The following is a 13,855-nucleotide window of genomic DNA, read 5'->3' as shown; positions in this document are numbered from 1 at the left end:
GGCCTTCATGTTCAAGGCCACAAACAGGATCCTCCTTGCTTAACCAACTTTTTCAGGAAAGGAAGAGATTGTTACAGGAAGTTGTCATCCTCCTAGGAGAAGCAGCACATAAATCCAGCAGTGTTAAGCCAAGAATATAGGAGCAGAAAATCAGCTAAAGGAACAGGGGTGTAGAAAGGCCTCCAGACTCTATGTCTGCCCCCAGAATGGCCCACCAGCCAGTCTAGCTGTTGAACACAAAGGCCACATTTAAAGCACCATAAAACCACTTTAAGTAGTCATGGCTTCCCCCAAAGAATTCTGGAAGCCGCTGCCTGTCAAGGGTGCTGAAAGTTGTTACGAGACCCTTATTCCTCTCCCAGAGCTACAATTCTCAGAATGGTTTAACAGTCAATCCCTCTTCACAGGAAACTCTGGGAATTGTAGCTGTGAGAGGGGAATAGTTGGTCCTGGCAACTCTCAGCACCCTTAGTGAACTACAGGTCTCACAATTCTTTGGGGGGAAACCATGACTGTTTAAAGTGGCATGCAGATGTGGTGTGGCTCCAGACAGAACAGTGGTTTTCTGCCAGAGAATCCTTGTATGCTACAGAGTCCCTGCAAAGTTGCAGACCCCCCTGGAAGGGAACTAAGTAGGGATGAGGGAAAAATTCAATTTGGTTTACAAGCGAGCCTATCTAATTTGCACTTTCCAAAATAATATGTGAACCAAACCATAGCCATTCTTTAAAATTTGCATTTCTCCAAATTTAGCAATGCAGTTCTCCAACCAACTAATGTGTAGAAAATTGCATATATTGGGGCAAAGATGGTGCCCCAATAAAATATATGCATAAAAATATGTATATATTGGAGAAGCAGCTTACAAAAATGCATTATACTAGGAGAAGCTGCTTTGCAAAAAATATTAGGCAAAATGCCTAATATTAGGCATGAAATATTATGCATTAAAATGCAGGTGAATTTCCATTTTGAAAAAATCAGAATGATGTGGAAATGTGGAGACCTGAATTTAAGAGCAGGAAAATGAGAAAAACAAAACAAAACTGGCATTCACCCATCTTACAGCATCCGGTTTAGACAGGGTGCTCAGCAGGACTTTCAGGTATCAGCACCAATTCCCCCCTTATGTAGGACACAGCAGCAGAAAACAAGACCTTTGGGAAAGGCTGAAGCTCTGTGAGTAGAACATCTTCTTTGCATGCAGAAGGTTGCAGGTTTAATCCCTTGCATCTCCAGGGAAGACAGAATATGTCCCATCAGAAACCCTGGAGTCAGTGCCAATAAGCATAGACCATGGGTAGGCAAACTAAGGCCCGGGGGCTGAATCCGGCCCAATCACCTTCTAAATCCGGCCCGGAAATCAGCGTGTTTTTACATGAGTGGAATGTGTGCTTTTATTTAAAATGCATCTCTGGGTTATTTGTGGGACCTGCCTGGTGTTTTTACATGAGTAGAATGTCCTTTTATTTAAAATGCATCTCTGGGCTATTTTGGGGGCAAAGGAATTCGTTCATTTCCCCCCCCCCTTCAAAATATAGTCCAGCCCTCCACAAGGTCTGAGGGACAGGGGACCGGCCCCCTGCTGAAAAGGTTTGCTGACCCCTGGCATAGACAGTACTAAGCAAGATATGCAGGTGGTATGAGGCAGCTTTCTATGCTCAGGGGCGGGGCATCTGCTTTGCATACAGAAGATTGCAGTTTGCTCTCATTCATTTCCAGGTTGGACTGGGAGAGACTCCTGCCTGAAACCCTGGCGAGAGTCAGTGTAGCCAGTACCCAATTAGATGGACCACTGGTCTGACTCAGTATAAAGCAACTTCCTATGTAACACGTTGTGTCTTGTGGGAGCTTGCCTTCTGCTGCTTGATCTTCTTAAACATCCCCAGAAAACCTGCTGAGACACTTCAGTGAAGTTTGAAAACCTGCGATGCAGAAGGAACGCCCTCCGACTGAGTTTTGGCACAAACTCAGCTTTGTTTTGTTACGTAAATGCAAGGCAAAGGATTCACTACTATGGGGAAATAAAGATAATGAGACCTCTGGAGCCAGTGTTTGTACAGCAAATACCTGAGTCATCTTATATCACTGTGGGGAAAAACAAGTGCTACCATCAAAGCAGTCCAAAGTGGCTGGGGGAACCTAGTCAGATGGGTGGAGTACAAATAATAACATTAAAAATTATTATTATTAAAGGAAACATGAATTTTGAAATTTGGATTATGTGAAAGTTACAGGAAGGGCTGTAGATCAGTGGGAGAGCATCTGCTTGGCATGCGTAAGTTGTTTTCAGTTGTGGGGTAGGAATAATTATGGTCATTTCCAAGAAATATACCCCAGGGTCAACAGGGTCAAATAATGGCCTTTGTTTCCTTGTACTGCTCCATCATCTTCTGGGTCATGGATGGGGAACCTGTGAACCTCTAGAAGCTGGTGGATTCCAACTCCCATCAGCTCCGGCCAGCATGGCCAATGGTCAGGGATGATGGGAGTTGTAGTCCAACAGCATTTGCAGTGCACCAGGTCAGGAAAAGCTGGTTTAATAGGAAGTTTAGCCAGCAAGTTGGTTTATGGCAGCATTTGTAATGGTCAGTGATGATGGGATGTGTAGTCCAACAACAACAGAAGGGCCGCAGGATCCCCATCCCTGATCTGGGTGATGGATCTCCTTTGAAAGTCAGTGGCTAACCTAATCAGTAGAGCTCCTTACCTTTGCTCTTGCTTCGCGGGTAGCTTCTGCTTCAGCGGCCATGGCTCTCTGGAGTTGGACGGGCAGCTTCACATCTTTGATCTCCACCCGCTCCACCTTTATGCCCCAATCATCTGTGGCATCATCTAGTGTGGCCTGTTGAAAAGGGTGGGGGCAGGAATGCATGTCACACATCAAGGTATCGTGCAAAGATGTCAAGCTGATCAAACAGAGGTGACTGGAGGCTTAAACAAGTCTCAACAGGACAAATGAACAGCCTTTATAAGAGCCTTCCATCCTGCAAGGTGTTAAATATCCTTCCTTGTGTTTTCAGCCAGCAGGTGACCCAGGCTCTGAGCTTTCATTGAAAGATAAAAGACTCTTAACAAACCACAGCTCCCATAATCCTTTAGGAATCCAATGTGTGGCTTTAAAAGCATGATGTGAATGTGGTCAGAGACTAAAGTAGAGGGAGCTATAGGCAGTGCCACACCCCCTGAACTGGTCATAAGGAAGGAGGCAGGCACAGGTTGGGGATTGGCTGAGGGCAGATTAGGACTGGTGGGGCAGTGCCCCACTTACCCTAAAGGACCAGCTTTCACTGGATTTTTGCATTGTATATTTAAATTGCAAAATTTAATCGCTGATGCAAAAATAAATAAACCATCTGTCTAAACAGTGAAGTATGTTTCTCAACAACTCCCCACCCCCCATGGGAACACAGCTCAACATTGCTTTGTTGTACCTGCATGCTGTGGGCGATTTCCTCCCGGTCAGAGAGGATCTGAGAGAGGTTCTTGGTCCCAAGAACATTCCTCAAAGTGGTCTGAGCCAGGAGCCGAGTGGCTGAGTCTGCATTGGTGATGTTGGCAACAGCAAGGGTTGCATTCTGAACTCGGTAATAAACCACGCCATCCACATTAACTGTCACTGAATCTTTGGTAAGAATCTAGGGCAGAAACAGGGGGAGGGGAGAGAAGAGAGAAATGTGGAACAGAAGAATTTAAAAAAGAATCTCCAAGTCACTCATGCATCAAAACATAACCACAAAGAGGTACCACAAGTTGCATGCTGCTAATTAGGCAGTCATGATCAGACTGCCTGCTACCTGACAGTCACAAAGGAGCTTCTTTTCAAGTTCCCTATTTCAAACATCATGTGAGTTGTTCATTTTGTGCACGTGCTCATTTCTCTGATTGGGCCATCGGTGGACTTGCAACAGGTATTCTGCACCTGGCTAAGTCATTGGAGAAGCCACCTTTCAACACTAAGGTTACAGAACACTGAGAAGCTCCATACGGACTTCTATTCCATGGCACCATGCTTTTTTGGATAGCACTCTGCTATCCAAAAGGGTGGCACGGGTGGCGCTGTGGTCTAAATCACTGAGCCATGGGCTTGACAATCAAAAGGTTGGCGGTTCGAATCCCCGCAACGGGGTGAGCTCCCGTTGCTCAGTCCCTGCTCCTGCCAACCTACCAGTTCGAAAGCACGTCAAAGTGCAAGTAGATCAATAGGCACCGCTCCGGTGGGAAGGTAAATGGTGTTTCTGTGCGCTGCTCTGGTGTTGGTGTTCCATTGCGCCAGAAGCGGCTTAGTCATGCTAGTCACATGGTCCAGAAAAAACTGTCTGCAGAGTGGACAAACGCCGACTCCCTCAGCCTGTAAAGCGAGATGAGCGCCACAACCCCAGAATCGTTCGCAACTGGACTTAACTGTCAGGGGTCCCTTTTACTACCTTATGCAGACACCAGATAAGGTTCCTGATTCTTTCCCTTCTACATGCTGATCTTTGGCAGATCCGCAGAAAGCACAAGTGATTTTTGAAATACCAAAATGTAGCATTAATAGGATATGATGCTTTTCAACAAGCATATTTAACCCTCTCTCTCTCTCTCTCTCTCTCTCTCTCTCTCTCTCACACACACACACACACACACACACACACTGCCAAGTTGTTCAGCACTTCACCTCTCCCATGGCATCTGCTAGGTTTGAATCCAGCTACCGCTACAGATGGGCTGTACACTGCCAGCGCTCAAGACACTGGTTGCCTGGGTGCTTAAATGCCCAATTCCCTTGAGAATGGGATGGGGCAGGTGTTGTGGCAGCAAATAACTCAGGCAATGCCAGTTTTTGCAGGGGCACACACTGGCACCCAACTGCCTCAGGCTGTGCCAGTGTGCCATGTTTGTAGCAGCCCTGTAACAAGGAAGATGCAGCATATTCCAGTGTGTGCCTTTCACTAATTATATAGCACCAACCACACACGTACACATTAAGGAGTTAACAGAAACCAGAAGGGTGCGGGAGGGATACCTGCCCCAAGGCATTCACAGCTTATATCATTTTATAAAATCATCATATTCTATTAGAGAAAATTGCTTTGCTGAAAGATTTTCACACAGCTTCAAGGGGGAGAAAGCATGCAAATTAAAAAAAAAGACCATTTGAGGAAGCATAGCAATTAATTCCAAGAGGTTTGCGGAGAACTTTGCCCAGAGTTGACTATCTCATCTGCATGCAGAACCTCCCAGGCTCAGTGATGTCTCACCATCACACTTTCGAACACACCTCAACTCCCCCTGAGAGGCTGAATACCACAGGATAGGATTGGCATTATGGGATAAGCTGTCCTGCAGGAAAACATCTGCCTCTATGGGTTTGCTCACTGAGGGATGTCCAGCAAGCTTCTAGTGCACTGCAGGGCCTCTCCCGTGCTGTATATCAACATTGCAGGTCTGAGCCTGCAGATGTACAATCTAATAAGACACAAACACAAGGAAGGGAACAGGAAGAGAAGGTGGAAAACTTTGCACAGGCCAATATTATTTACATTATTAATTAGACTTGTAGGCTGCTTTCCCCAAGTGCCTTGCATCATCTTTAAAAAGCATAAACACAATGGGTTTTAGCCAACTGAGTTTACTCAGAATAGACCTACTGATGTTCATGCACCTATGTTAGTATGGCTCATCCATTTCACTAAGTCTACTCTGAATAGGACTAGCATTGGATACCCTCAACATTGGGTAAGGCAAGCATGTGGGCAGGCTTGTCTAAGCAAGAATTTTTAGCAGGCACCGAAAAGAGTAAAGTGAAGGCACCTGCTTGATTTCAGTAGGCAGTAAATTCCAAAATGCAGGTGCTGTCAGACTTAACGATTGCATCCTTACAAATGCAGAATGGGTATTGTGTGGTACTAGTAGTAGTGCCAATTCCAGCAAACAAAGCGGTCGAGTGGGCACATGTGGGGTAAGGCGATCTTGTAGGTAAACCTATCAGACGTTGTTAAGCTAGATGGACCAATGGTGTGAGAGTAAAGAGAGAGAAGCAAAACTTAATGTCACTGAGGCTGTGTATCCAGTACACCTTTAAAGCACATTTGAAATGCATTCTTCCCCTTCAAGGAATTCTGGGCAGTGTAGTTTGTTAAGGGTTGCTGGGAAGTTTAACTCTGGGAAGGCTCGACCACAGTGCTCAGAATTCTTTGAGAGAAAGAATGTGCTTCAAATGTGCTCTGAAGGTATAGTGTGTGCACAAAGCCAAAGAAAGCCACACACATCTAATCGTTTGTTAAAGAGACTCAATGATTTTCAACAGAATAAAGTTCCATGTCACCTTTGAAATGACATGGGATATTACTGCTCCTTTTACTGATACAGTGGTACCTCTGGTTGCGAATGGGATCCATTCCGGAGGCCCATTTGCAACATGAAAAGAACGCAACCCGCAGCAGTGCATCTGCGCACGGGCGGGTTGCGATTCGCTGCTTCTGCGCCTGCGCGTGACATCATTTTGCACATCTGCGCATGTGTGAGCTGCGAAACCCAGAAGTAACCCTTTCCGGTACTTCCGGGTCGCCGCAGGACATAACCTGAATGAATGTAACATGAAGCAGACATAACATGAGGTATGACTGTACTGCAGAGATGAGAAACAGGAGTGTGTCCGACTCTTCACCCCCTGTGCTTTCTCAGTGACAGTATTGCAGCTGAAGCAGAGTTATTTCTAAGAACATCCCTGCTGGATCAGGCCAATGGTCCATCGAGTCCAGCATCCTGTCCTCACAGCAGCCAACCAGGTACCTGAACAGGAAGCCCAGAGGCAAGACCTGAGTGTAACAGCAGCTTCTCCACTTGGAATTCTCCGCAACTGGCATTCAGAAGAATACTGCCTCCAACACCGGTGTGTGTGGGTGTGGGTGGAACATAGAACATCTCCAAGTGGAATGGCTATGGTTATATTAATCTTATTTTAATGTTATTTAGAATCAAGTCCTAACAGAGATCTGTGTAATGTCTTTGCAGTCACAGCCACAGCAGTTTCTATTTTAAGTAACGCAAGCAAGGTAATTACAAGCCAATAGCTCCTTTAATTGGCTTCTGCGATACACAGAAGAACCAGTGCCACCCTCAGCTTTACTAAGCGAGATATGACCCTCTTATTGAGGAACCAATGAGGAACCAATGACCCTCTTATTGAGGAACCTTGCAAGTAGCTTACTAGTCCTCAGTGTTTGACAAGAGCATTGAGAGTTGATAGGCAACCTCTATTCCCCCATCACACAATTCCCATGGTTTAACAGCCAGTCCCCTTTTCCCAGGGAATCCTGGGAACTGTAGCTTTCTGAGGGGAATGGGGACTGCCTAGCAACCTTCAGCATCCTTAACGAACTGCAGTTCAGGAAGCCACAACTGTTTAAAGTGGTATAATACTGTTTTAAATGTGTAGTGTAGATTGGGCTCTAGTGGCAGTGAATTCTGTGGTTTAAGTATATGCTGTGTGAACTTTCTCTTGTCAGTCACATAGCATGCAAACCGGGAGTTTATCTTTATGTAAACAATGAAGCAGGGGCGCCTGAATTTGCTTGTTTTCCTTATCTCTTCCTGTCTCCTTTTTCCTTTGGTATCATGTCTATTTTATTGGAAGCTGTCAGCAAAGGGCTGCCTGGTTTTCTTAATCTTTGCTCAGCCCCTAGAAATCTTGAGATGGTTTATGAATGAGCTGCCATCCTCTTCTGGAAAGAAACCAGAGCAACTGCAACAAATTGTAGCATGAAAACACAGATTCTATGGAAACAGGGAAATAATTAAAAGCAGCAGCAGACATGCAAAATCATCAAACAACTGGGCAAAAGTCATCAAAAGAACAGCGGCTCATGAAAACAGTGAAGAAGAAAGGAGGAGGATCAAAGGAGCTTTTTAGTTTACAGAAAAGGCGAGCTTCAAGAGACATGATAGAAGTTTATAAAATTAAGCATGGAATGGGTTCTCTCTGGCAGAAAACCCAGCCATCGCCCACTAGTGTCTTTAACAAACCTAACGGGACTCATGGAGACACCAGAAGGAATACAGCAGTGGTGGCCAAACTCGGCACTCCAGATGTTTTGGGACTACAACTCCCATCATCCCTAGCTAAGAGAACCAGTGGTCAAGGATGATGGGAATTGTAGTCCCAAAAAACCTGGAGGGCCGAGTTTGGCCACCACTGGCATACAGTGAAGGGGCTAGGTGAGCTTCCCTAAGGAGGGCATTCCATGGGATTAGTGCCACTCCAAAGAAGACTATGCTTCTCATGGCTGCCCATCCTGCTTATGTAGGCTGAAAAGGCAGAAGCAGGATCTCAAATGCTGAGTGGAATGCATTAGGACTGATGGATAGACATATACAAATGGGATCTGCAACCAAATGTTGCAGCATGGAGTGCTCCTGTTCCAGTAAGTCCGTCATGCCCTCCTCCACGATACTCCTTTCTATTCCGCCCCCGAACTAGTTTTACACCTCCCTGCCTCCCTTCAACAGTCAGTCAGCATTCTCTGCTCACTAAGTATACTCAGTCCTTACTAGGCTGATCAGGGTTTTTCCCCTCCACCCACCCCCTCATCATTCCCTCCCTAAAGACGTTTTAATAACTCATCAACTCTTAGTTCAGGGATGTAGAAACGTTTCCAGCCTGAGGGCCGCATCTGCTTCTGGACAACATTCCAGGAGCCACATTCCAGTGGTGGGTGGGGCCAGAGGCAAAAGTGGGTGGAGCTAGTACACACACACACACACACACACAGAGCTTTCTAGCCTCTATCCAGAAGACCAAGAGGCATAATCAGAGCTCAAGGATGCATTCCAACCACGCAAAATGACTCAAGGAGGGTGCAAAGCAAGACAGGTGAGGGGTGTGGCCTGAGAGAAGAGCGCGTGGCTTCAGAAGAGTTCCAAGAGTCCTGGAAGGTCGCATTGACCCCAGGCAGCCAAGGTTACCCAGCCCTGCAGCAGAACTGTACCCTGGGGTTTTCCAGCATCTTGACAACATCATTAACTTTCAATTAAGGAGGCAAGAAAAGAAAGAAGTAATGAAATAAATACCCTGCCTAATAAAATAAATACCCTGCAACCCTGTTGCTTGCAAAAACCGCAGGCACAACGGAATTGAATTACAGAAAAGCCAGGAGGAAATGAGGGGCGGGGAGGAGGCTCACTAAGGGTACATTCCTGGCAGTAAACACATTAAGCCTAATGATGATTATTAGGTTCCTAAGCAATTCATTCCAAGCCAGTTCCACAACAGTTACTGCCAGAGGAAAAAGTCATTGCAGGATAAGTGGCAGGTGGCTGCCTGGAACAAAACTGAAACCCTCCATGCTGGCCTTCATTCCAAATGGTCTGCTTTGACAGAGGCCATGGCAGAGACTGCTCACTGCATGGAGGAGTTCCGGACCAAGCTAGATGACATGTTAGCTATAAGTGCAAGGTACTATCCATCTTGCAGATGGATTGCTGAGAGTCACAGCAGCAAGGGAACTGGTGGCAGAGAACCAGAAGGGACATAAATACTTAGTGTCAGAGCACTTGCTCTGCATGCAGAAGTTCCTGACTCCAGTCCCTGGCATCTCCAGTTAGGGCTAGGAAAGACTCCCTCTCTGAATGTCTCCTGTAGGAAACCCTGGAGAGTGTTGATAATACTGAACTAGATAGACCAATGGTCTAACTCAGAAGAAGTTTCCTATGTTCCTACTTAATTCATCCCTTTGAAAACTAGAATATTACTTTATATTTAAGGGGAAGTGCCGCAATCTGGCAGCAGAGCACCTGCTTTGCATGAAGAGCATCCTGTGTTTAATTCCCGATGGCACCTCCAATGAGGACTGGGAATGTCTCTTGCCTGAAATTCGAGACCATGGAAGAGGGGCAGCGGGTGTGAGAAAGCAATGGGGTGGGGTGGGGAGAGAAACTTGACTAGCCTATTTATATCCAGTATTTAGTAGGGGGAAGAGAAGAAAGAGATCAAGGAAAGGGAATACTCACTTCCTGTGGCGGTATATCAAATGATATGGTCCTCATGTCCACTTTGATAAAGCTGTCTGTGCAGGGCAATACGAAAAACAGACCTGTTGGAAAACAAAAGTGCAATTGTTGGACACAACAACTCTAGGGCATTAACTGCTCTGCATGTGCAAGGAAGAGGTCGGAAGGTATATTGAAGTGCATAGGACAAAGTCAATTCAGCGACACTGCACCAGGCACCAGTCTTGGTGCAAATGCATGAAGCTGCATTGGGGCTGGAGCACTGATGGTGCCCTCCCCCAGGCCAGAGACTTGGGGGAGGGCACCACCAGTGCTCCAGCCCCAATGCAGCTGACCAGCCACACGGAAACTCAGCCACATGTGGGACCATGTATGCGAAACACAGCAGAATATACACTGCACATCAAGGAGGTAGAGTGGCCTGACACAATTGCTCCTTCATGCCACCAATATGAGGTTTCCCCTAGGCAGCAGTTAGCCTTACTAAACAGCTTAATGTTAAATTGTGTGACTTCTCCTGGGGTGTTGCGTCGCTTGGTGGCTGACTACAGCTGGGGTCCTCTCTGCTTCTGTACCTCTGGAGCTCCCAGCAGCTGAACAGAGGTATTGCTTGCTTGGGGTGGTAAATTCTTATCTATTATCCGCATGCTGTCTAATAAATCTTAAGACTTCTTCACCACTTGTGTCTTGTCTTGCTTCCAAATCCCACAGAAAGAATCCCCTTGCCTTTGGCAAGACAGACCATAACAGCAAATACTCACCTGGCCCCTTTGCTCCTCCTTTTAGGATACGTCCAAGCCGAAATATGATGGCTCGCTCATATTCCTTGACAATCTGCAATGAGGGAGGAAAGTCAATGGGGGAGGGGTTGTGATTTTGTTCCCTTTCATTCTGCACTTTTCAGGCTATCCTTGATGCTATTTTGGCCACATTCATAATTAGCACATTCCAGATAAGAAGAGAAGCTTTTTTAAGGGGGCAAAATAAGGCATAAGATTCTGCAACTACGTAGAGAGACTGCAACTTTGTGCTCTTCTTATCAAGCTGAAGGAGGAATGAACTACCCTGATCCTTTTCATATAAAAATTGTACTTCATGAGATTAGGAGTTTCTTGACAAAGAGGCTTTCGGCACTTTAAAAACGTGACACATTTCTTTATTGTTGACAACACAGGCAGCCTGGCATTGGCAAACCAATTAATGCATGCTGTGGGTTGTTGGGTTTTTTAAAACACTTTTGTCCAGATTCAGTTCACTAGTGAACCTCTTCATTAATTGTAACCTGGTGGCCTCATGATGCATGCAGTCTCCCTCTGAAGTTCTCTTCTGCAAGAATAGCCATTTAAGGAGTGGACTCCCCCAGAAGGTAGTGAAATCTGCCTTCATTGGAGCTTTTTAAACAAAAGTTTGAATGGCCATCTGTCAGGGATTCTTTAGCTGTGATTCCTGCATTGCAGGGGCCAGACATGACCCTTTGGATCGCTTCCAGCACTAAGGTCAGCTACAACGTACAGTCACTGCTCTGTTTAGAGTGGGGAAAGAATCCTAGGTCACAACTGCTTTCCAACCAACCATTTTTTACCTTTATGCACATCCAGATGGATAATGGGAAAGTGATGGTAACCAAAAAGAATGAGACCATAACCAGGATCCACCCGCAGACTCCAATGCTTCCTTCAGAGCCCTCTGGAAGAAAAAGGAGGGAAAAAGTGCACATGCATTAAATGGGCTTCTATTGCTTCTGTGTAGGGAAGAGGGAGAAATTCAGTTATGTTTGCATTTTAACCTAATTTGCACTTCTGGAACAAATAGATGAGTTGCATCCCTTCAAAGTTTTATTTTATTTAAAGATTTCTTACCACATTTAACAAAATGTATCAAAGTGATGCACAAACTGTCAAGCAATAAAACTTTGAATAGACACATCATAAGGTAAAAGGTAAAGGGACCCCTGACCATTAGGTCCAGTCGTGACCGACTCTGGGGTTGTGGCGCTCATCTCGCTTTATTGGCCGAGGGAGCCAGCGTCCAGCTTCCGGGTCATGTGGCCAGCATGACTAAGCCGCTTCTGGCGAACCAGAGCAGCACACAGAAATGCCGTTTACAGTGGTGCCCCGCAAGACGAATGCCTCGCAAGACGGAAAACCCGCTAGACGAAAGGGTTTTCCGTTTTGGAGGTGCTTCGCAAAACGAATTTCCTATGGGCTTGCTTCGCAAGACGAAAATGTCTTGCGAGTTCCTGCGGGTTTTTTCCTCCCCCCCTTTTTCTAAGCCGCTAAGCCGCTTATCTGCTTATCCGCTAAGCCGATAAGCCGCTAAAAGCGCTAATCCGCTAAGCCGTCAATGGGCTTGCTTCGCAAGACGAAAAAACCGCTAGACAAAGAGACTCGCGGAACGGATTCTTTTCGTCTTGCGAGGCACCACTGTACCTTCCTGCTGGAGCGGTACCTATTTATCTACTTGCACTTTGATGTGCTTTCGAACAGCTAGGTTGGCAGGAGCAGGGACCGAGCAACGGGAGCTCACCCCATTACAGGGATTCAAACCGCCAACCTTCTGATCGGCAAGTCCTAGGCTCTGTAGTTTAACCCACAGTGCCACCCACGTCCCAGACACATCATAAGCAGCCAATAATCAGTAACAAAACTGATCATTGCATCTAGAACAAGAATGTATCTGACTACTGACAGGGACACATCACTGAAGGTGAATCTCTAAGAAGAAACTGTTCCATAATGCCACACTGTAGGTGCCACCACAGAGAAAGCCCTTTTCCTGCCTGATACCAGATGAATCAATTCAAGGTGCATTGTTCTCCATTGTCAGTCGTAGCCCTTGCCAAGTCAGGAGTGGTAAAGCATAAGGGAATTTGTACAAGGAACATGACCAGTGATCTCCCTTATTGCTCAGACAGACATGGCATCTTTATAGGATGCAGGAAGTCAAGTTTGGCTACAGCTCACACCTGCTCTGTGCCACGGCCCAAACAGAGGTAAATTCAGTCCAGCCAGAAATTCACACTTATTCAATTTTTGCAATGCAATTTTCTAACCACTGTTCATAAAAAGTGCATCAGGGCACACATTCATGAAAATGAAACCTGCTTGCAAAAACAAAACAAAAACCTGCTTGCAAAAAAAGGGGAAACTGCTTGCAAAAAAAAAATATGTGTACCTTAGTCAAAACTGCACACACACAAAAATGGGTTTCTTATGACACATTTGCACAAAAATGCTGGCAAATTTTCATGAGGATTTTTCTTTTTAAAAACATGCAATTTATTGCAAAAATGTAGATAAATGAATTTAAAGTTTGAAACTTGAGAAACAGTGAGAAGCAAAATTGATAGTTCCAGTCATCCCTGCATATGTTAATCCCTCTTCCCAAAGGGACTCTGGGAATTGTAGCCCTGTAAATGAAGGAGCCTTCTAGCAACTCCCAGCACCCAGAACAAACTACAGGATTATCTGGGGGGAAACACGGCTGTTTAAAGGGGTGTGATAGTGCAGATGGAGTCTATCACCAACATAATCGCCCCTCCCAGAGAATTTCAGCGACTGCCTAAAAAATGAAATGCTGCATCTAAAAAAGGAACATGAGATCATATTCAGGAATGTGACACAGAGTTCACACGGAGATTTTTCCTGGCCTTGGATTCAGTTACAGGAAAAGGGAATCAAGTATGCAGTAAGGCGTATTTGTCTTCTACTGCAACAGCAGCTCAACTAGATCAAGCATTTGAACCGGCATTGCACAGAAAAGTAATTTTCTCCCATATTTTCTCTGGGAGTTCTGTGGAGATGGGGAAGAATATTTATTTGATCTTATTCCCAAGGCTTCTGTCGACCAAATGCTTCACCAG

At 45.6% G+C, this 13,855-nt stretch overlaps 1 protein-coding gene across 2 annotated transcripts in view; it reads right to left on the bottom strand.

The window, feature by feature from the left end:
- Positions 1 to 13,855, bottom strand: part of LOC309333827 (stomatin-like) — a 45,018-nt gene that overhangs the window by 19,215 nt on the left and 11,948 nt on the right. For both annotated transcript variants that reach the window (XM_081847797.1, XM_081847796.1), the window contains exons 2-6: positions 11,576 to 11,679; positions 10,755 to 10,827; positions 9,994 to 10,076; positions 3,435 to 3,638; positions 2,711 to 2,845 (exon numbers count right to left, since the gene is read on the bottom strand). In XM_081847797.1, the coding sequence (XP_081703923.1) occupies positions 2,711 to 2,845; positions 3,435 to 3,638; positions 9,994 to 10,076; positions 10,755 to 10,827; positions 11,576 to 11,679 (599 nt within the window). The remainder of the gene's footprint in view (positions 1 to 2,710; positions 2,846 to 3,434; positions 3,639 to 9,993; positions 10,077 to 10,754; positions 10,828 to 11,575; positions 11,680 to 13,855) is intronic.

The sequence above is a fragment of the Podarcis erhardii genome (genome assembly GCF_964252035.2).
Source record: "Podarcis erhardii genome assembly, chromosome: Z".
Taxonomy (NCBI): domain Eukaryota; kingdom Metazoa; phylum Chordata; class Lepidosauria; order Squamata; family Lacertidae; genus Podarcis; species Podarcis erhardii.
Note: the sequence above shows the minus strand (reverse complement) of the source record. Positions and strands in the feature narration are given on the sequence as shown.